The sequence below is a fragment of the Clavelina lepadiformis genome, chromosome 6 (assembly GCF_947623445.1).
Source record: "Clavelina lepadiformis chromosome 6, kaClaLepa1.1, whole genome shotgun sequence".
NCBI lineage: Eukaryota > Metazoa > Chordata > Ascidiacea > Aplousobranchia > Clavelinidae > Clavelina > Clavelina lepadiformis.
This window is the reverse complement of record NC_135245.1, coordinates 19,820,527-19,843,414: the sequence shown is the minus strand read 5'-3', so window position 1 is coordinate 19,843,414 and position 22,888 is coordinate 19,820,527. Positions and strand designations below refer to the sequence as shown.

The window sequence follows — 22,888 nt, the reverse complement described above, 5'->3', positions numbered from 1 at the left end:
AGCTTATAAATGTATCGTTGCATGCTATGTTTTTATTAGTTTTAGTATATTAGTTTTAATATTGGTATTAGTATTAGTCCTAGTTTTTAATATTGAGTCCTTCAGTATCCAATTTAGAGTTTTAAAAGTTCAATGAATGAGAAGAAATAGATCGTCATAACTCTGTGAACGAATTCCTTAAAATCATCGTGGAATGTAGAGTGATGCGCTTTGATTGCTAATGGGTTCTTAAAATTCTTTTTATATATATAAATAATAATATTGTTGTAATTTTTAGTGTTTGATTGAAGAAATAATGAAGACCATTGGTTTTAGCGCAGCGACCACTCGATTTGATATGATTTGAAATGAATTTTCTACCAATCTTAACCAGAAGAACCTTGAAAGCTCAACTCCGTTTCATCCAACTTAAAAAATTGTTTACTTTTTTCTTTGAATCTTTGGATCCTATTCCAATGTATGAACGCAATGGATCCGAAAATAATATTCTTTTAAATTGGATATGACGTAAACGTCGTCAGGAAAAAAGTGGATCGAGTTGTAGGCTATCTTTGTATAACCCTGTGGATTTTCAAGTAGTTTTAAAACAAACACAACGTTTTCATCTGACGAAAGATAACTTAATCATCTGTAGTTATTGTACTCATTTTAGAACACAACAAAGCCAAGTTGCGCTATGAAGCCGTTTTGGTAAGTTCTGACTCAAGAACAAGAGCTAAGACTCTGAATTTGGGCTGTCAAAGAACGCACTTTGCCAGATGCAAAGTCTTTGCTTAAATATTAGTTTCTTGGAGTTTCTTTGAAAAGTTTCCTGCAAAACTTTGTGGCCCAGCCCCCCTCTGGACATTACATGCGTTTTAGTGCACTATTGAGGAAAACAGCAAACTTGATGTTTTTAAAAAAAATTTCTACTTACAACTTGAAAGTTATTTAGTTACGACCAGAACCAACATGGAGCAAAACTTGAAAAAACTGGGATGGCAAATTTCTTGTTTGTGGAAGAGACTTGGAAAATTCGGTGAGGTTACAAATACAAAGCCTATTGTAGAATTGTGACCGCTCATTCTTGAGTAGTTACCGATTACGTTTAACTTTTAATTTACTTCCGTTACAATATAAATAAAAGACTTACTACATACCAACCAGAAATAGATCCAGAAAGCAGATATACACGATTGTGTGAACATCCTTGATAATTTTATGAGGTTGTTAAAAGAAGCAACTCGTAATAAGTAACTTATTGAGGTAAAAGGTCGAGAGGATTGCTGACTAATGTTTTAACGTTAAATATTTATTAAATAATAAATAAAAAAGCTGAGTCATAGCCTACATGGTTAAGTTTAAATATTTTAATAACAAAACATTTCAGAATTTTCCTTAAAAAATATCTCTCTTTGTTCCTGAAAACTGATTGCTAAATGCGTTGATGATAACGCATCGCAACTTTTGAGATCCGTATTTTACCTTTTGTTAATAGATTTCGCTTTGTTTGCATTGTAGTGATAAAATTCTTCTATTTCATCGCCATGCTTACGTAACATTATTAAGCTAAATATTAACGAACCCTTGTTAAACTTTGTTTAAACACGAACTACGTAATATGACACGACAGTTTTTATATGGTGAAGCACAAAGAAAATTTGAAATACAGCAAGGTTAGTAGGGTAGGAATGTTACAGAAACGAGATATCATTTCATCAAATATTAGACTTTATTAGCACTGCATTAAAATGCCCATTCTTGCATGCCTAACTACAAACGTAGCCCAGCATATGCAATGGGCAAAGCCAGTGTTTGTGTATGAATGATACTGAGTACTAAGTAGGTTACAGCACAGGGGTTGTTTCCATTTACAGTACAGCAGCCTACTACAACTTTGGTCATAAGTTGGGTCGATGGGGTTTGCCACAGTTTGGGGAGTGGGAGACAAGATTTTTCCAATTCTTTCTGTATCTGGCCAAAAGTATCTAAACATTATCACGTTAGACTAAACTTATTTATTTTATCTGAAGGGTTTGGAATTTATAATTAACAACAGGTCTTATTCATCGTGAAGAATGTCGCAACAGTGGTTGTACGATTACTGCAACTCAACGTTATGGGTGAGTTATTCTGTTAATTTCGTATCTTGCATATTGACGTTATTTTTGGGTCTACCATGCGAAGTGACCTTTCAACTTATACAGAGTCCCTCAAATTAATGCAAAACTGCAAAGTTGGTGAGCGTTTTGTTAATGCGAGGTATTGATGTCGATTTTGAAATAACCGAAAAATTCAATTAATTTGATTAATGTTTTTGCTTAATTGCTTATTAAGTTATGAATAATACCTTGCAACTTGATTAAATTTTTTTAAATGTGTTGTTAAAGACATTTTGCGCACCATACATCATGCCTTTTCGCAATAAATTTCCTTTAAAATATCATTTGCTTTTCTATGATATTTGTGGTGTGATTTTTATGTATGTAGAATGGGAAAATTACCGTAGATGAAACCACAACATGTTTGTTTATGTTGCAAAGTTTTGTTCCTCTGGTAAAGGGAAATCCCTGGACTGCAAACAATAGGTGTTTGGAGCCAGATCTTGCGTACGCCAAACAACCAAAAATGTTTGAATGCACTTGAAGCGCACTCTTAGGGTTGTGAATTTACGTGGCAACGTGGCCTACACATTTTGACCAATTCAATCTCTAAATCAATTAAAAATTGAGTGTCTGCTATAAATAAAGTACTGTCTAAGTGATTAAGTGCAAAATTACGTACCTAAAGTGCACCACCGTATCTCTAGAAAAACAGTATTGGATGCGCCTATACCTAATTCTGCAGTCTGGGAAATTAGCACATAAGCCAACTTTCAGCGCTTGTGAAATGATGAAATAAGCCATGGTGGAATAATTTTTATAACATTTATAAATAAATAGCATTTATTTATCTGCAGTTGACTCAATGAAAGTAAACGCCACAGTGAAAACTATACAAATTGTGGTGGATTTATCGAGTCCTCGATTTAATTTTATTCACCCTGATAACCGCATCTTATTGACAAAAATGTATCAGCTCATGTGCACAGTGCACCACAATGGAAACCATGACAATGGCGTCCTCGAGATTTTTGAAGACTTTGCCCCTAAATGTCAACTCTATGGGAATATGACAGTTGCATATTTTGGACATGGCCAAATCTCATCTTTGTATCTAAGGCTCTAACTTTAAAAGTGGGTTGAATCTGCAGGTTTTATTGTTTTACCTGCAAGTTTTCTTGTATAAAAATCCACTTCAGTCATCTGCAATTCGCAAACTCTCTAGTTTGGGAGTGGAAGTTTTTCGAACTAGATTTGGAGTCTTTTCTTACCTTCTGTTTGCTGCGCTTAGTTGTAAATATATGTTTAGTGTAATTAGCTGAGGAGACTCTGGAACTTTATTAGGTGCGAAGAATCCTTGTGCAAAACTAATCCATAGCACTTGCCTTGCTCATTGTAAAATTACATGGTTTTTATTCAAGTTCTTTTTCGATAATATAGTGGGTAGAGCATTTTGCATGCAATAGACTGATACTTGGCAACATCGCACTTTTGTTTAAATGCCTTTGGCCAAGACATTATTGATGATTGTTTATGTTAAATAGTCACGATAAACAGCAAACAATTTGGGCAAGAATGCAAACTTTAAAAAGGAAATAAAAAATTCCATTGGAAAACGCACGATAATCAAGGCCCGAGCAGTTAGAAGTCATTGTTGTTTCTACGTTGTCAAACACTTTCTTCACTTAGGAGGTAGATATCCCAAAATTTTTTCTTCATTAGGGGAAAAGATTATGTGCACACAAAATATTATTTTACCAATTTCAGTTGGTATCATAACAACAGAATTACTGGTAAATATCAATTTTATGTTGAGTCTAGCAGGACAGATTTACAACTGGTTAGGTTTGATCACTACATCATTGAGATCGTATCGTTTCACCATGTCAGTATTTTGGAACATTAAAAATTTGGTTTGATAATATTGACTTTCTAGGGCGGGTATTTTATGACATTTCATTGCTACATGTTTCTATAGTTTCACTGTTTTTAACTTCCTTGCTTTGTGTTTGTTATTGCCAGGATCCTTTGCTGCTAAATGCAAGTTTTCCTTCTTTTACTCCGTGTTTCCAAGACACTGTGCTGGTCTGGGTGCCAAGCGCCTTTCTAATTGTTTTTTCAATTTATCACTTTTTATATCTGAGAAGCTCAAGTAAGACTCCGATAAAATGGTCCAAGCTGCACATCTCCAAAGTGGTGAGTGGTCCGTGATATTCAGAAATGATTTTTAGTTTCTTAAGTTATTGCCGTGTCATGCCCGTAACTGGATGATTTGTTTTTACAGATTACAACATTCTCGCTTCTGGTGTTGGTGATGGTCCAGTTATTTTACAGAGTCTACCAGACTGACCAAAATGCAGTTACTTATACAATCTCTTCGTATGTGACACCTTCAATCATCGCATATGTTCTGGTAAAGTTAAAAAGACTTGTTTATCTTTTGCTGTTCTAATATCTCACAAGTGACTTATGCACCTGGATATATTCCACGGATGCAAACACCATAGGTAGCAGATATGTGTGCAGTTTTAAACTTAAAGTGATGCTTTCCAGGGCTTGTCCATAGTGATGCTGATTTACTCAAGGAAAAAGGGACAAGTTTCAAGCGGTGTCCTTTTCTTATTTTGGCTTCTTTTGCTCGTTTGTGCAATTGTACCATTCACAGCGAGCATAAGATCAGTGTCACAGGTGAAAAGATACTTTGAATGGGGTCTCGCTTGCCAATAAAATTTGTGGATAGCATCATCCATGCATCTGGTTGAAAGTAAAAGCTTGTTTTGACTTGGCAATGACTTCTTTATTATTTAAAGACAAACTCGGATGCTTTTGAATATGTGACCACTTTCATCTATTTTGCTTTGATTGTCATCATATTTTGTTTGAATGTGTTTGCAGAACCAAAGTACAAGCCAAAGGTATTTAGCACTGGTTTATATTCAAGTTATTTTGTTGCGTTTATCACAACCATTAAAACTTTGTCTTTTATCCGATCATCCAGGAATATTGTCCAGAGTCTTACGCATCATTTCTCAGCAAACTTTTCTTCAATTGGTTTAATCCGTAAGTGAACTTTTAAAATTGGAAGTTGAAAGACAATTGAGCTTTCTCATTTGTGTTTTTGATGACTTTTGTTCTCATTTGTTTCAGTTTGATCCTGCTGGGTTACAAGAAAACTCTTGAATCAAACGACTTGTGGAAATTGAACGAAATCGATGAAAGCAAGAACGTAGGACCTACTTTGCTCCAATACTGGAACGAAGAACTTGGGAAAAGCAGGTTGGGTCTGAAAACATGTTTTATATTTTCAAGAATTTTTATGAACTCTGACTTTTTACTACATTTCTGTATTTTATCTGCATCAGAAAGTCAATGGAGAAACATCCCCCGCATGGTTATGTGAATGAAGCCATGGAGGAACATAATAGTGTTGAAGACGAGGTGGCTTTGATGGGTGATATCTGTAAAGATGGTCTTGTTCTTAATCTAGTGTGACCTTACATATTTTTTAACAGAAGTCAAAACTTGACTATATACATGCACGATACAAACCATCACTGACAAAAGCATTTGGAAAACAATTTTGGAAAACATTTCTATTTTCTGTATTTTTCAAACTGATAAATGATGTAATACAATTTGTTTCTCCAATATTACTTTCGTAAGTATTCTAGTTTGGGCGAATATTTAGGAAAGATTTTTCTGAAATTTGATAATTTTTTATTTTAATAAGTAGAACACTTAAACTACAGAATTGGAAAACTGAAAAATTTGTCAAACTTTCAAATTTTCGTCTTACAGAGCCATGATTGATTTTACCGTTGACTTGTCAATGCCCCTGTGGCAAGGTTATGTCTTCGCTGCTGCAATGTATGTTGTTGCAATCATAAAAGCTGTTGCGTTGCAGCAATACTTTCAGAAGTGCACTGTCATTGGAATGAGACTGAGAACTGCGTTGGTGTCGATTATTTATGAAAAAGTAACAAACTGTTGGTTTTATTTTCTGTAATTCTAGAATTGCTTTTTTGAGCTCTTGGCTGTTTTTACTTCACTGTTGTGTATAAAATCGTATTAACAAAGTGGTTTAGGGCCTTTGCCATGTGCTTGTAGAAATTTCATTTACTTTTAAAATTATTGCCAAATTTCATGTTTTTTATCCTTTTTGAGTTATTGTATTCGTAGTGTCAAAGTTTTTGGTTTAATTTTTTCCAAAAAAACTGCAATGTTTTGATAACAAATGCGAATGTTATTGATGCAGGCACTCCTGCTGTCAAATGCAGCTCGACAAGAGTCAACCGTCGGGGAAATTGTGAATTTGATGTCAACTGACGCTCAGCGTCTGATGGATTTGATGACTTACATCAATATTGTCTGGTCTGGTCCTTTACAGATCATCCTGGCTCTTGTTTTTCTCTGGCAGGTCTGTCCTTGTTTCTAAAATCTCGATCAAAAAATCTCACAATCTCGAGAACGCAGCTGTTTTTACAAATTAGAAGCAAAAGCATGATCGCACTCTTTTCTAAAAGTTATTATTATTCTAAAAGCATTAAGCTCTTTTTCCCCCAAACAACGCTTAAATGGGTTAAAGTGGTTGGACCAAAACACCTTGTTGATTTCTTTTGAGACTAATTTCATTCGTTATAACGATCATTAGACATCATACTAGTGCTGGTAATTTGCTTCGTGTAGGCTTTGTTTTTATAATTTAACCGGTATATGCTTTGAAAATGAAGAATATTTAATTTTAATGAATGTCGGCATCTACAATTTTAGAAGATCGTAACACTCTGGCCATCTATTTGTGGCAGGTGTGATCAAAACAAAACTCAAACTCTTAAATTTGGATTTCAAAATAAAAAGCAACAAGTAATTATTAGCCTACATTTAGACACACGTTTTAGGATTACGATGCAAATTTCCAACTTACGAATGAGGTTTTCTAAAATGCGTCGGAGTAAAAATAAAATGGTTGCCCAGCTCTGGTCTTTGAAATGCCTATTTTATTGACAGTTAACATTTTGTTTGTAGCGTTTTAGCTTTTAGTGCTTGAAATATTCTACTTTCATTTCCATGTCAGGTTTTAGGAATTGCTGTCTTGGCGGGTCTTGCTATTATGATCATAGTCATTCCAATCAATGGAGTTATCATAAAAAATATGAGAAAAATCTCAACAGAAAACATGAAGTATAAAGATAAGAGGATTAAGCTCATGAATGAAATCCTAAATGGAATAAAGGTACCACTATGATGTCATAAGTGCTATGCATTTATTGTGGATTGTGTTGTCAGTGATTTGAACCAAACTGAAATCGGTTCCATTTTCCTACTTTTGAAGGTGCTGAAATTGTATGCGTGGGAACCATCGTTTGAGGAACAAGTTTTGATCATTCGTAAAATTGAATTAAACTTATCAAGAAGGATGGCTTATTTGAAAGCTATCAGCAGCTTTTTGTGGACATGTTCTCCATTTATTGTAAGTATTTAACAATGAAAACTTTGTTCAAAAATTTTTTACTGTATCATATTTTTCCCATGAACTGTGGTTGACAAAAATAAGTAGAATCATTACAAAAATAATGTCATCAAAAAAAACCACTACAAGAAAATAAAAACATGTAACAGATGAAGAATAGAAACCAACCCAAGGGATTAAAACATACATGTTTTTAAGTACAATAGACTAGATCTATATATAGTTAGCAATTTATGCATAAAACCAAAGTATGTTTAAGTTGATCTTTTGAGTGAATATGAATTTAACTGTTGAATTATATCAAAATAATATCAGTAGCAGTATAATGCAAAATAAATAAATATTTATAAATAAATCAAAATGTCAACACATTACAGGTTTCTTTGACATCATTTGGAGTTTATCTTGCGATTGATCCCAACAATGTCCTCGATTCACAGACAGCTTTCGTTTCTCTTTCACTTTTTAACATTCTGCAGTTTCCGTTGACAATGCTGCCTGTGGTGGTGACTTCCATTATTCAGGTGATCAATCTAATTCTTAAGTTTATGTCTCTTTTGGCCTCACATAGAATTTTCAATTTATTTTAAAATTTTCTTATTCTTCGCATTGAATTTAGTTGTTTTTAAATTTCATTTTTCTTGCCCAAGGCTCAAGTCTCAATCAAAAGAATCACAAAATATCTGCTCAGCTCCGAGATCAATCCCGATGCAGTGGACCGTAATCCTCACACTGGTTCGATTTTTATATTTTTCAACTACCGGAACTGGTATTTTCCTAGCTTGCACATTCTTTGTAAAGTTGAAATTAACCACCTGCGCTTTCTTATTGCGACCTTTATTTAACTATAAGTGTTTGTTTCAGATGACCAGGTGACAATCAAAAAGGGGACTTTTAGCTGGGACCATTCCTCAGACCCTGTGCTAAACGAGTGAGTCATGGTGCGATAAAATCAATTAAAATATTCCAGCTGAATTATTTTTTGAGTTAACATTTTTTTGTAGAATCAGCCTGGCTGTAAAACCTGGACAACTTGTTGCGATAGTTGGTCATGTCGGATCTGGAAAATCCTCGCTAATTTCTGCATTGTTGGGAGAAATGGACAAACGCAACGGATACGTCGGCGTCAAGGTTTGTTTAACAAGATTGCTTTTCCACTTTGTTCTGCTAATGTGTTTATTTTATCTGTTTTATTATCGAACAATTATTTTGGTTTTCAGGGTTCAGTGGCTTACGTTCCACAGCAGGCGTGGATACAAAACGCTACTTTAAAAGAGAACATAATATTTGGTAAAAGTTCAGTCTCTGGTCACAACATTGTAACCACTTCGTTTTCAAAACACCATGAACCTTTGGACGAAGTTGAGTTTTATGAAAAAATTGTGAAAGCAACTGCACTTGGACCTGATCTTGAGATTTTACAAGCCGGTGATCAAACTGAAATTGGTGAAAAGGTGACACAAGTTGAATAAAATCAAATCAGAAACTTTATCAACAATTCGAACAATTGTTTTAGAATGTTAAATTGGTAATATAAGTTGGTGTTGTACAATCTTTATCAGTTTTGAACAAATGTTGAAAATGCAAGCACTTGAATCTATCCAGGGCATAAACTTAAGTGGCGGCCAGAAGCAGAGAGTGTCTCTGGCACGAGCCGTCTTCAACGACGCTGATGTCTATTTCCTCGATGATCCGCTCTCTGCGGTTGACTCCCACATCGGAAAACACATTTTTGAGAAAGTTATCGGAAAAAGAGGATTGCTTAAAAATAAAGTGAGATTTCATCAGATATATTGGAAGTGACATAGAAACATTGTTACTACTTTATTTGGCTCAAAGTAGATTTAACTTGTTAGTATAAACAAATTTTCAATTTTCCAGACTCGGCTATTGGTGACCCATGGTGTGCAATATCTCCCTCATGTGGATTGCATAATTGTCTTGGAAGGAGGTCATATCTCGGAAGTTGGAACCTACGATGAACTGATGAAGCGCGGTGAAGACTTTTCTAAGTTTCTCGATGAATACGCAACCAAGCAAGATGATCAAGAAGAAGAAAGTAACAAGCTTCTTCATAAAATCTTACAGTTGATATGTTACTATTTTGTGTTATTGGAATGATTAATTACATACAGTGGCTGCTTGTAGTTATTATTTTTGTCATATTTGTATATTCTTGCAATTTCTTTCCTTTTTGCGTGAATGTTATGATGAAATTTTGTCATTTTCAGTGGAGATCGTTGATGATGATGACCTGTCTTCCGTTCCATCAACATCTGATGATGTGTCGCTTGAGATAAACAACAATAATCAAGTCACTGATGAAATCATTAAAGATGATTTACGTAATAGCATTCGGAAAAGGCATTCAATGTTTGTACTTGTCCAATTCTTATTTTAAATCTGTTTTGTAACTCTAGCAAACAACACTGGGTACTTTGGGCTTACTGTCCTAAATGTGCAGTTACTTGTTGCCTGTCATAAAACTTAGTCAAGACATTGAGATCTAATCTTAGGCGAAGAAGTATTCGAAGAAATGGGACCATATCAAAAACCAAGAGTGAAAAATTTTCGAAAGAAATGGAAAAACAAAAGGACTCAAATAAAGGCGGGAAATTGACCGAAAAAGAAACCTCACAAATTGGATCAGTGAGAAGAGTTTTGTGGTTTTTCTATAAGATGCTAAACCTTGAGTCTGATATTTGCGTTATTTACTGCTTAGGTCAGGTTTGGTGTCTTTTTCATATACTTGAAAGCAATGGGACTTATCCTGTGCTTCATCATCCTCGCAGTTGAAATCTTTTATCAGGTGAGTGACATCACATACCGGTCATACATCCTTTAATTTTAAGTGAAAGAACGAACGTTACAGATTATAATTTCTGTGCAATGATACACACTGCCATCTTTTGAAAACATCCTTAGAATTTTGGTCTCACATTACAATTAACGTATCAGCTTGTATTGTATATTTCTCTATGACGTCACCTTTGTTGTTGCAGGCATCCAAGATTGGTGCCTCAATGTGGCTGAGTGATTGGTCAGCTGATGCAGATGTGCTTCCTCTTAATGAATCACGAGCTCAAACTGATGTCAGACTCGGTGTGTATGGTGCTCTTGGATTTTGTCAAGGTAAATTGACCTCTGATAAACTGGGTGCGACAAGCATTTTTAGCCCAATCACCATATCTGTGAACTTTATTCTGTGGTTTTCAATGCAGCTCTTTTCATATTCATGGATGCTCTGCTTATGGCAATGTCATGCATTCACGCCACAAAATTAATCCACATCAATGTTTTAACAAATATCTTGCGAGCTCCGATAAGATTTTTTGACACAACTCCGATTGGAAGAATTATCAATCGATTCTCGAAGGCGAGTTGGACATATTTCTGGTTTTGTTTTTGTTTTTGTCAGTACAATATTATCAGGAAATGCCAAGTTTTTGGCGCAATTGAAAGCAGCCCCATAGCGAATTATTGTTTGTATAGGATGTCTATACTCTGGATGAATTGCTGCCTTATTCTTTACGAAGCTGGACAGGGTGTATGTGGAACTGTGTCGGAATCATTGTTGTCATCATGTATTCGACAGTTGAATTTGGAATTGTCATTGTGCCTATTGGAATACTTTACTTAGTGGCTCAGGTGAACATTTTGCTTTTATGGAGACCAATTTGAAGACATTGCATTTTGCAACTTTGAGAAAATTGTATAATGTAGGTAATTATACCAACTACTACTCTGTATTCTTGCCAAACACAAAACTTACCAATTCCCATGAAAACAGACTCTATTGCTGGCAGACTTAATATTGCCAGAGTTTAGAATAAATTTCACCGTAAATGATGTTGTGATCTTAGAAACACTGGCTATAACAAGACCCTGAATATTTAAGCATCTGTCTTTGTTGTTGTTTCCAGCGCTTCTACGTTCGTACTTCTCGACAACTCAAGCGCTTGGAGTCAGTGACTCGGTCTCCGATTTATTCGCATTTTAGCGAGACCTTGTCAGGTGTGTCAAGCATTCGCGCCTATCAACATCAGAGGAGATTTATCCTGGACTCTGAGAGTAAAGTCGACTTCAATCAACGCTGCTATTACCCAAACATTATATCAAATAGGTAACTACAATACCCTAGCTAACTGACTGTTCTTACATTTTTAACACTTGAACTAACTTTAGTCAATTTGCACAGATGGCTTGCAATAAGACTTGATGTTATTGGAAATGCAATCGTCTTCTTTGCTGCACTTTTTGCCGTCTTAAGCAGAGGAACAATCTCTGGTGGTCTGGCTGGTTTGTCGCTCTCATATGCTCTGCAGGTTTGCTCTTCCTACTTTCATCTCTTCTTATTTGCAGAATGCGATGTTATGTAGATATAATCATTGCAAAAGTTTCAAGTCTGGTTCTTCTGACTGTTCTTATCTATCCGCAGATCACAAGCATGCTCAACTGGCTTGTTCGGCAAACCAGCGAAACAGAAATCCACATCGTTGCAGTTGAGAGACTAAAGGAATACGCCGATGAGGAAAAAGAGGTAACCACTCAAGTGTGACCATTTCAAACAACTTCATCCAAGCATGACCATGGTTTTTTTTTTTCAGGCTGATTGGGAAATCCATGAAACTGTGCCACCTAGTAAATGGCCGATGAAAGGAGAGATTCGGTTTGAAAAATATTCCACCAGATATAGAGAAGGGCTCGATCTTGTGCTGAGGAATATTTCGTGCGATATAAGACCCGGGGAAAAGGTTTGTATCAGACATAGAAAGGAAAGATCAACAGATTGCAGTAGAGTACAATTGCTGACATTCGATTTTTGCTAATTTTCAAATTTTACCTAATTGTTGAAGCCACCTGCATTTCTTAACAAATGATAAATAGACGTCATCTTTCGATGCTTAGGTGGGGATTGTTGGAAGAACTGGTGCCGGGAAATCTTCGCTTACTCTCGCCTTGTTCCGCTTGATTGAGCCCGCTGGTGGGCGCATTTTAATCGACGACGTTGATATTTCGACCATTGGACTCCACAATCTTCGCAGAAAACTGACCATAATACCCCAGGCATGCAGGCTACCAAATGTGCTCCAACCACATATTTTAAATCGCTTTCCTAATGAGTTAAAACCTGGCTTTACAGGACCCCGTGTTATTTTCCGGTTCACTGCGCATGAACCTTGACCCCTTTGACCTGTACAGTGACGATGAGATATGGGACAGTTTGCACCACGCCCACTTGAAAGATTTTGTGAGTGAGCTCCCTGACAAACTTGAACATCTCTGCGCGGAAGGAGGCGACAACTTGAGGTTCTTTCACTTTGAATGAAACTTTGTGACGTAAATGTCTCCGGTTTGTGACATTTGTGTTTCGATTACATCACAGCGTTGGTCAGCGACAGCTGGTTTGTTTGGCTCGAGCATTGTTACGTAAGACAAAGGTATTGGTGCTAGATGAGGCGACGGCTGCAGTGGATTTGAAGACAGACGACCTGATACAACAGACCATTCGCACTCAGTTCAGGGAATGCACCGTCGTCACAATCGCTCATAGATTGAACACAATCATGGATTATGACAGGTAACTTGCTTACTATTTATCACAATGCTTCGTTCAAAGTTTCAAACTTCAATTTCTTCCAGAATTATGGTTTTGGACGCGGGAGAGTTGAAAGAATTTGAAGCTCCCGCCCAACTCATCAAACAACAATCAATATTCTACGGCATGGCGAAAGACGCTGGACTTGTATGACGTCACTGTGGTACCAGCAACGGAACCAGTTGCCCACATCATGCGAACAGTCGATTTTAATTTCAGTGGTTTAATATAATTTTCTGACCGTTTAGGAAAGAACCTTTTGGATGAATTTTTTTACATCTGTCTGTCGTTGTTTTGTATTGATTATTCTTAATGAAATTGTGTTTTCTTGATGTTTTTATAAACATGGTTTTTCAGTAGGATGTCTTACAGTTTGACTAAAATTTGCGTTGAATGAATAGAGTTACTCTCTAGTCATAGAAAAAAAATGTTGTCATTAAGTATTTTGCTGTTAATGTTGCTTTCATTCTTGACAAAATACAAACTGTAAAACTTCGGCAATTTGTATAGATCTAAATTCTAAATAATTTTACCGAACTTTTTCTATTTACCGTTTGTTGCAATATGGTTTGCAAACTTTGGCATTCCAGTCAACAATGACAAGCCTTCCAAATGTTCAGTTTGCATTTTTTTCTTAGAAATGAACCTTAATACCCATTTATGGTGACCTCCGCGAGGTGGTGATAGAGCTCAAGAGACAAACATGGCATCGACTGACGTGGTCATTATATGTTGCTAGTAAGCTCGTTTCTGCCAAGAAAATTATCCGCAACCGAAAATTTTCGAATCCTAATTTAAATAGCTCTTTTGGAGGTAATCAGTAAATTTTCTGAGAAAATTTCATGGGGACTGCCGTTTAATAACTAATAGATCATCGCTATGACTTAAGTCGTGTTGGGGAATACTGATGTTTTTTCAACTACATAGACTGAGTTCTGGGAAGAAAAGTGGTCGTAAATATTTAACATAATGACGTTTTGCTTGACTGGCGAAGTTGCCGATCTGCATATAAGGTTTTGTTTGTTAAAATCGAAACAAACTCGAACGGGGAAAATTCTAACGTATTCAAAGTTTTTTTCAAACGCGACCGTATTTAAAATTGTATGCAAAAGTTCAGAAACATCATATGGAAAATACGCTTGTACGTTGATTCATTGGGAGTTTACGTCCCCGTTAACTACAAGGAATCGCGATAAAAATTTCTGTTCATCGCGTCATCACCCAGTCTGTTTGAGGATCGTGACGCACATTTCGAGTTCTTTTATCATCCGAGGAAACCAGAGCGCCGTTAACCTTTGAGAGCATTGCTTCTTCTTATTGACATGGTGGGGAATTCCTGGCAGCTCCGCGGATAATAAAGAATCAGCGCTGAAGAGCGAACGGAAAATGCGAGAAAATAATAAAGAAACCAAAGCACGCATTTTAGAGAAACAAGAAGAGAATTTTCCCTCAACGTTTGAACAGTTGGGAAATCCCACCGTGACAAATAGATCGCGAAATAGGACGAAGCTTGAGACCAGTGCTTTGTTTCTATGCCTGTGTCTGCACAGTATTGGGACTTTCAACTTCTAATTGAAAAGTTTTTAGTGTAAGTGTTTTCATAGTCATCAGCAGTGTGAAATGGACTTAGCTAATGGTGGCATGGATTAAGCTCATATTCTTGTCAAAGATATACCAAATATTTGCTTGCAGCTAGGTCAGTCACTTTTAAGCTACACTGAATGAGGCAATTTACTGTAGCATACTGTACAGAACTACGAAGAAAGTGACCCAAGCCAAACTAAAACTTTGCATGTTTAGTCGATTTCAAACCAATAGGGTTAGGTAAAATTTTGGTTATAAGAGTTTTAGTCCTAGCTATACAGCGGAAAATGTACTCAGCATCTGTATGTTGTGTCAGGACTTGTGACCAGCCTAGGCCTAATACAATAAACCTGGAAGATAAACTTACATGCTAACTGACTGTCATGCCTTTACAGCCTTGAAGCAACATACACCTATATCGTTGAAGTATTTTGTACTGCATTTGTAAACTCAATAACATGGATCGTAATGACGTTGACAAGGATTTTGCTAGCTTCAGGTCACAGTTAGGTGACTTCAACCCATCTCATGAAGGTATGCCGTCGTCCAAAGAACATATGTTTGATCCTGACCGACTGGACTCGGGAATCGAGTCCTACACATCGTTTGATGAATCAAGGTGTAGCAGTATGCAGAATCCATACACCAGAAACTTTGAACCAATTGTAACAAACCAACTGTCAAAGATGTCAATTGCTGCACCTGTTTCACAACCTGAAGAGAGATTCAAATCAGGTTAGCTTTTAAGAATGTAATATGTGGCCTATTTATTGATATTTTAACAACAACTTTTTGCTATGTTTTAAACGTAGCTGTAATAACCAATTTAATTTTAACAGTCGACACCATGGAAGACCGTCTGGATTCAGGATTTCAAAGCACAAGTCTGACAGAAGATCAGATCAAAATGTTGGTTGCACCAAAGGAAGAATCTGTTGCCCAAAAACAAGGTATCATTTCATGCCATACACAAATTTTGGGGATATAAGGAATATCAAAAAAGTTTAGATTTTACTGATTTCTTCCAAAGACTTTCAAGTTTTGTTTAAAATTGGTAGAATTAACAGAAGAAGAAAAGAGCTCAGTTGATGAACTCCTTCAGTGGTACTTGCCTGACGGTGAAGGAGACACGTAAGTTTTGTCCAGTTCAGTGAAACTACTGTTGTTTTGCAGATAAGGTGCAGCAAAGAATGAATTTGTTTTTTTTTTCAGTTATCTGCAGTTGGCCATCATTCAAAAGAAGGTGGACATGGCATTCAAAGTTATACAAATGTGTCCAATGCCAGAGCTATTGGATGTGACAAATGACAATCAACAGGTGAATACATCTTAATGTATGTTACAAAAATACATAAGTAATTATACCCATTGTGGTTTGGTTTGTAACATGTTTCAAACATGTAGTTGCAATGTCAAATATTTTTAGACTGCCCTACATCTTGCTGTTTTGACCGACCAACCAGAATTAGTGAGGTGCCTGGTTGCTTATGGCGCAAACCTAACTTCCAAAGACAGACAAGGTAATAAAAAGGTTTCAACATTGTATGTAATTCAGTCACTTGTGAAATTGTGTAATATTTTCTGGTCATTGAGATGTTAATTATGTGATGAAAATGTCGTCGAATGGTGGATAAATTATGTGACAATTTGCAGGAAACACCGCACTTCATGCCGCTTGTGAACGAGGATTGGCAGCGTGCTTGGAGATGTTGACCGTCAAATTAGACGCAGATGAAGATCCAGGACTTCAAAAAACGACCCTTCCTCAAAATGTCAACGAAAGAAACTATTTTGGTGAGTTTTCTGGTCATCTCTCCATTTTTGAGTATAGAAAAAATTTCTGCCCCTGGAGACGGAAAGTTGTTTAATATTTCTTTTGGATGTAAATTTCCAAGAAATATGTTACTGCCAAAGGCCAAAATCACCTCTTGTAATCTTAAGCACTCAGTAAAATTTTATCAAGGCAACCAGTGACCAACTGATCATCCACGATTTAATATGCCTGGGGCAAATAATTGTCTCTCTAAAACCGCAAAAAGTTTCGTTGACGGCGTGTTTAGAGAAACTTTGGTAGCTTGTTAGGTTCAATTTTGTCGATGCTGTTGTGTTATTTTCGAGGTAAACGTTTAAGTTTCTGTTCCTGCTGCGGAGACTTCGCGAATTTTATGTTTTTTAAAATTAGATTTAAATTTATCTTAACTTCTCGTTCCGTGCTTGAATGTGAAAACGGAAGTTTTGGGAAGTCATTATGCAACAGGAAATCGAAAATCTCCGTTTTTGGTTACGTGACGTAGCTAAGTCAGACAAAAACGAATGCAGGGTTCGAAATTATCGTGTTACTTTTCCGGATGATTCTACTGAGCTAATCCCAATTGCCAGTCTACTATTGCGACACAATGGCTCTATTTGTACACCGAAACGTGATTTAAATGTTTGTTCTGTCCATCGGTTATTTCCAAAAGAAGGATGTTGCGATAACCACGCAATGTAATAATTAATTATTTTTGAAGCCACGTTATTTTTGAATAAATTTCAATAACACCCAGATATGGAAATAAACATTTTCTATCAAGGATGGAAGATGGAAGCTCTTTTCAGCCGAATTCGCGAATAGATGATTAACCTTTGTACTTTTTAACAAACGTTTAGTTGCTCAACTTCCGTTAAATTAACTTTAGAGTTTGCGATGACGTAGGTGATAGTTGCTAATTATATATGAAATTATCGGTCGTCTACATTTTTAGAAATATTTATCAATGTATTAATTTTCACCCTGTACCACGAATACGCGTTTAACTGGGGTATTAGGCCAAAATATTTTTAGTAATGCGCAGTCTGCGCATCATCAACTTATAGTCAATAGCATTAAATAATTGAAAACAAGACAAGCTTCCATATGAGGAAATTCCATCAACTCCTATGCTGCGCTTGCTACGCCGTAGGCTATGCGCGTTATTCCCCGCTGTGGCGCCCCTTTTTCGCTGTCTCTTTATTAATATTGTTTGTCCGTGCGTGACAAGATCGGGCGGAATTTTTTAGCGAGGTACTTTTTCGCTCGATACACCTGTCGCCCTTTCATTTCAAGGCTTTTATTGGATTCTTGTTCAAACAACAACACTGTCACTCTGAGTCAGGCTTCGAATATTATTACTTTCTTGAAATCTAATGATTTGCCATTTGGTTTATCTCATCAGAATAAGTTATTGTTTCGTCATAATCACAGGCTTCACTCCATTGCACCTCGCCGCCATTAACAATCACGGCCACGTAGTCAAGTCTCTTACTAACGACTTGCATTGTGACGTCAACGTGGGCGATTTGAAATCTGGGCGAACAGCGCTCCACCACGCCGTCGAGCGGCGATGCATGGACGCGACAAGAACTTTGCTGAGATGTAATCCAGACGTTAACGCCCTCACATACAATGAGTAAGTGACGTAATAATTGTTGTTGTTGATAAATAAGTGACGTAATAAACACACAGTTATTGTGAGTACACCACTCACGTTCGCGCATGTTTAATCGTCCTACTTTCAGGTGCTCGGCCCTGCATTTAGCTGCCGCCAGAGGTCTCCGATCCGAAGCAAAGACTTTATTGGACAACGGTGCCGACCTTTATCTTATCACAAGGGACGATTATGATGTGTTCGAACTTGCCACCGAGCACCCGGTCTTACAGCACGCGTTGAGAGACGCTGAGAAAAAATTTAAATTGCGATTTCGCTCCGAGCAACAGAATGTGATTGGATGAATTTTTCGTTTAAACGTGCGGCTGGCCCGTTACCATGGAAATCGAAGGCCGAGCAATGAGAGCTCATTCAAGAATTCGAATTGGGCCGGGTGATCCGGACAGAGCGGACGAAAGTTGCCCAAGATGCCAATTTCCAACAAACGTTTCCGGATTTATTTGCAGAAAAATCTAAATTGAGTAATTTCGCATTTTGCTTTGTCCGTTTTTTTGCCTTAAAATTTTTATTACTGTTGTGACGTCAGAGTATGACCGATAATGTAAATAAAATTGGGTCGAAATAAGATGTGGTTGATTGTAGGGGCGGTAGTAGAAAGCATGTTCCAATCACCAACCGAATTAAGCTGGAAGCGAAAGCAACAATTAAGATGATGTGAAGTTGCGCTCGTGAGTGAAGTTAATTATAATAATGGTGATAATGTTTGCGACGATTATAACCCTTCACGAAAATATGTCAGCGCAGATTGTAAGGAATCAAGCGTTTATCATACGCAAGAAGCCTCAGTGATTCGGTATCAGTTGCTCAACAATTGTAATGCCATTGGACAAGGCATGAACTTGCTTCCGCTCAGTGGTCCTGGTGAACAGTTCCAAATTCGGATAATATAATGTCAAAAATAAAACAAAAATGTTTATCCATTGAAAGTTGCAGAGACAAGCCCGGAGGCTACAACAGCGATCTCGCTGTGACCAGGTTGTGGAAAACTTTCTTCCGTTCCAGGAAGAAGTCCAGATAGTCATTTATAGGTTTGGAGATCGCTGAGATATTTTAAGAGACGTTTATAAACTAACTGCTGCTGTAGCTGCAGAAGCATAGATTTTTAGCAAACCGTTGGAGAAATTTGAGAGATCGTGTCGGTGGACAAAACTAACATACCATATGAATCATAATGAATGCAATATTGTTGTACGAGTTATTTATTATGAGTTTGTCTACCTCGTCAGAAAGGCCCCACACCGATGTGCAACAGTTAAACCGAACCCAAACTGGATATCGTCGGCAGCCAGAGTCCAGCGGGGTTTCGTGACCTGACCCATACTCGAAGACATTGTCCAAAATTGACGATCAAACCCACCCTGCAACTTGTATCCTCGTTATACAAGCACTAAACACGTGTTCGCAATATGTTTGATTTTGTTACTAATCTTCCTAATCACAAAAGAAAACCAAAACTACGCAGCTACTGGGTCCTGATTTGGTTACGATCGGGTAATTAGTCGTAACTCCTTGCCGCACCCTAGCGGGCAAGATAACGCTCCATGTTCGACATCGAAGGCTGCAGCATGGAATGAAATGAACTGTTTCAAAACTAATAATATTAGTTGCTATCTGCTTCCTATCAGTTGCTCATGTGCCAGTTTGGTCTTCAGATCAGCCAAACCGAGCGAGAGAAACAAGAGCAGCGAATCTAATGTAGCAGCAGCAGTTGTGAATTTGTGCAATTTTACAGCTGCACTTTAAAGAAATTGACTAAGAGTCATCCAGTATACAAATTTGTACTTGCATGCACAAGACAACGGTAATTGAAAACCCCATTTTTTCAAGGTTACACTTAAAATTGAACTTTTAACGATTTTTAAAAAGGATCCATAGTTAAACCACGGGCTCTGGGACATTAATATAACTATAATAACTGGTAAGTGTTGCATTAAAAAGATTTGTTAGGCTTATAATTAAAAGATTTCATTTGTTTCCATGTAAGTCCAGGCTGTTCATTGATTGTTCTGTTTAGCAATAGGACATCCATGTTACATTATAGGCATCATAAAATACGAGTGCCAAAGCCAAAAGTCATTTTAATCGCAGACCAGTAATAGTTTTTCCATCCCATCCTCGTTGCTTCAATGGAATCTTGTGGAACTCCTTTCTGCTCCAAACGAATTTGAGCGCCATCTGATGTCTGCTTCAAATTTAACGTGACGTTGGAGAAGTGTGCATCAGGCCACGATTTGTGCCGCCAACGCATCGCTATCTTCTCGCCATAAACAAGACCTGTGTATTCTCCTGATACATTTCCACCAAAGAAGGAGAAGGTTTGGCCGACAGATACATCGGCTGACACTGATCCCCTGGTCCAGGCTGACACTCGATCCTTCAAAGTCAGTGTCTTATACAGCTCTCCAACTTCGGTCATAAATGTCTCAGTCATGACAAGTTTCTTGGTGTGAATTCGAGTTCCAATGTCAGCTTTTGATTCCTGAACAACAACTTGCTGCATTTCAGATTTAATGTTGTTTCTATTCCCTGCCGCCACATTGCCATTAGTGGAAGTGGAGGCATCCTTCTCAGGGACCTGAATGGTGGCCGCGCATTCAGTCTTCAGACTATCGATGTAGTCTTGTAGCTTCGACTGGATGAGCTTTGTCCCTTGTTTCCTCATCAAATCCTTCAGCTCTCTGCACTCTCTTTCATCTTTTCCAAACGAGATGTTGACATCAACCTCATCTGCATCGTTCTCTTCACTGAGGTTTGGGATCTCCAGCTCACCAACATACTTGATGTCGCTTCCTTTCAGAGAGCCCTTCCACTTCGCTTTCACTTTGAACTCATAGAAGCAAATTATTTTCTTTTTTCGATTGCTCACGGATGCCTCCCCGTCACAGGAAGTGACCTCGTGAATGACACACGACCCCACATCATCGTTGACAATTTTTAAACCTTCCAAAAGCTCCTTCAACTTGTTTTTGGACCAGTTTGATGCGTCTCGCTCCGTCCAGTGCCAGTTGTTGACGTTATGCGCATCGGCACGCTCCTCAACAATCCAACGTGGGTCCCCTTCACCCCATTTAGCCATAATTGAAATAACAGTTCTAATAAAAATTTATGATTATAAACAGCGTATTTCCTAATAATGATTCTGTGTAAAACAACAATAATAAGTTCTTTTATAGACGCATGTGGATAATAAAAAATGAATGTAGATGTAAACACCAAACAAAGCATCAACTGCATAATGATAAACCCAAAGAAGTATATTAACATAAACGTCGCTAGGAAAGGTATAAAACATCTCAAAGTATGGAATTGCAAAAGAAAAGCGCAAAAGTTATTTAATCCATGAATATTTGTTTGTATTATAAACAACCCTGTTAATACATAAGCAGTCAGTTCCTTTCATATGTTAAGTCAACATTAGGGTCTTCTTTGTCTAAAAAATGGGAAAATTGAAAGAGCAAAATCGTATGCTTCATTTTTTAAGATTACAGCTTTCTCTAAACTTGACATTCGGTAAGAGCAAGCACAGTCTTGAAAAAACCTTGGAATTGCATTTGCCATACTTTCCACTATGACTTAACAGCGCCACCATTGTAACACTGTGGAGAAAAATATGAAAATAACACAAGTGCAAGTTTGCTTCTGTTCAGTGGACTTTATAACTCAGTCATCTGCACCTTCAGTTCCGACTTGAAAGTTCGTTCGTCGCACCCGACGAGAACTCGTACATACAAAGACACAAAATTTGACATGATGGCGTGCAGTAAAGACTAAATTTTTTGTTTATTTAATAAAAGTTGGCGTTCAAGTAAGCAGTTATTGTTTGCTTATTTATTGTAAGTCAGCGTGAAGACAAAAAAGTTTCGGACACTTTCCAATCTGGGGTTTGGGTACATGCCAAAGTTTGAACAAAAGTAACTAAAAAGGTCAAGTATTACCAAGGCGGTATCATTAATTTTACGCAGCACAAGCTTGCCATGTTCGTGATATTTAACCATGCTGAAAACCTAGGCAGACTAGAAAGCAAACTATGGTCGATTTCAACAAGAAATCGTGTGTGCAATGGCAAAAATTTGGGTGTGTAGCCTACTAATGCCCTAAGCTAGTGATTTACTAAAAAAGTAACCGAGAACCCATTGACCATAATAAGAGTTTCAAGTGATAGGCCAAGGCTACTAAAAATATAGAAGCGTTGCTTGGGACAGGCTGGGAGTTAATAATACGAAAATAACTCTCCACTTACACACAAACCCGTCGCCAAATGGCTAAAAGGCTGTACGGTATCAAGACTACACTTGGACCCAGTGGTGGGATTCAAATATTTTAACATCCGGTTCTCTCACTAGCAGCGTGTCATATTGATCCGGGGCCGATATAACATAGAGCTATACGTACGCTTGTTAACAACCGGTTCGCAGAGATTTTTAAAATTCCAAGAACCTGTGCGAACCGGCTAAACCTCAACACTGTTTGGGCCTTTAATCTGGTAATGGACGCCGGAGTTCGCATATTTAGCTGACAGTACAACAACACGCATATGTTTGAACTAACCAAAGTAACGTTCCGACCTAAGGAAGTCTGAAATTCGTGCTCTAGCAAATAGAAAATAATTTTGTGTGAAGAAGCGAAAGATGTGGAGCGCAAACAAAACATCAAGAAAAAATTTACAATAACAAACCAAAGTTAACAA

General features: G+C 37.3%; 3 protein-coding genes across 4 annotated transcripts; 2 read left to right on the top strand and 1 right to left on the bottom strand.

Annotated features, from left to right (window-relative positions):
- Positions 1-1,961: 1,961 nt before the first annotated feature.
- Positions 1,962-13,651, top strand: LOC143462324 (multidrug resistance-associated protein 1-like). Of its 2 annotated transcripts, none has more exons than XM_076960442.1 (34): positions 1,962-2,102; positions 4,104-4,277; positions 4,366-4,494; positions 4,635-4,769; positions 4,892-4,996; positions 5,080-5,141; positions 5,229-5,357; positions 5,444-5,519; positions 5,594-5,739; positions 5,880-6,057; positions 6,337-6,498; positions 7,156-7,314; positions 7,414-7,551; positions 7,929-8,075; positions 8,202-8,286; positions 8,416-8,482; positions 8,556-8,682; positions 8,772-9,005; positions 9,157-9,324; positions 9,433-9,610; positions 9,783-9,924; positions 10,068-10,200; positions 10,274-10,360; positions 10,554-10,683; positions 10,773-10,927; positions 11,044-11,199; positions 11,475-11,674; positions 11,750-11,876; positions 11,990-12,091; positions 12,159-12,305; positions 12,460-12,618; positions 12,695-12,861; positions 12,938-13,132; positions 13,195-13,651. In XM_076960442.1, the coding sequence occupies exons 1-34, from the start codon at positions 2,058-2,060 to the stop codon at positions 13,301-13,303; spliced, it is 4,653 nt and encodes a 1,550-aa protein (XP_076816557.1). In that variant the 5' UTR covers positions 1,962-2,057; the 3' UTR covers positions 13,304-13,651. The 2 variants fall into 2 exon arrangements, with proteins under 2 accessions (XP_076816557.1, XP_076816558.1); XM_076960443.1 differs by lacking the exon at positions 1,962-2,102 and adding an exon at positions 3,550-3,773.
- Positions 13,652-14,713: 1,062 nt separating this feature from the next.
- LOC143462686 (NF-kappa-B inhibitor epsilon-like) lies at positions 14,714-18,766 on the top strand. Its single transcript, XM_076960929.1, has 8 exons — positions 14,714-15,469; positions 15,574-15,684; positions 15,793-15,865; positions 15,947-16,052; positions 16,161-16,254; positions 16,388-16,528; positions 17,958-18,162; positions 18,272-18,766. The coding sequence occupies exons 1-8, from the start codon at positions 15,193-15,195 to the stop codon at positions 18,483-18,485; spliced, it is 1,221 nt and encodes a 406-aa protein (XP_076817044.1). The 5' UTR covers positions 14,714-15,192; the 3' UTR covers positions 18,486-18,766.
- Positions 18,767-19,963: 1,197 nt separating this feature from the next.
- On the bottom strand, positions 19,964-22,888 carry LOC143462962 (activator of 90 kDa heat shock protein ATPase homolog 1-like). The gene has a single exon (XM_076961288.1). The coding sequence runs from the start codon at positions 21,275-21,277 to the stop codon at positions 20,246-20,248; it is 1,032 nt and encodes a 343-aa protein (XP_076817403.1). The 5' UTR covers positions 21,278-22,888; the 3' UTR covers positions 19,964-20,245.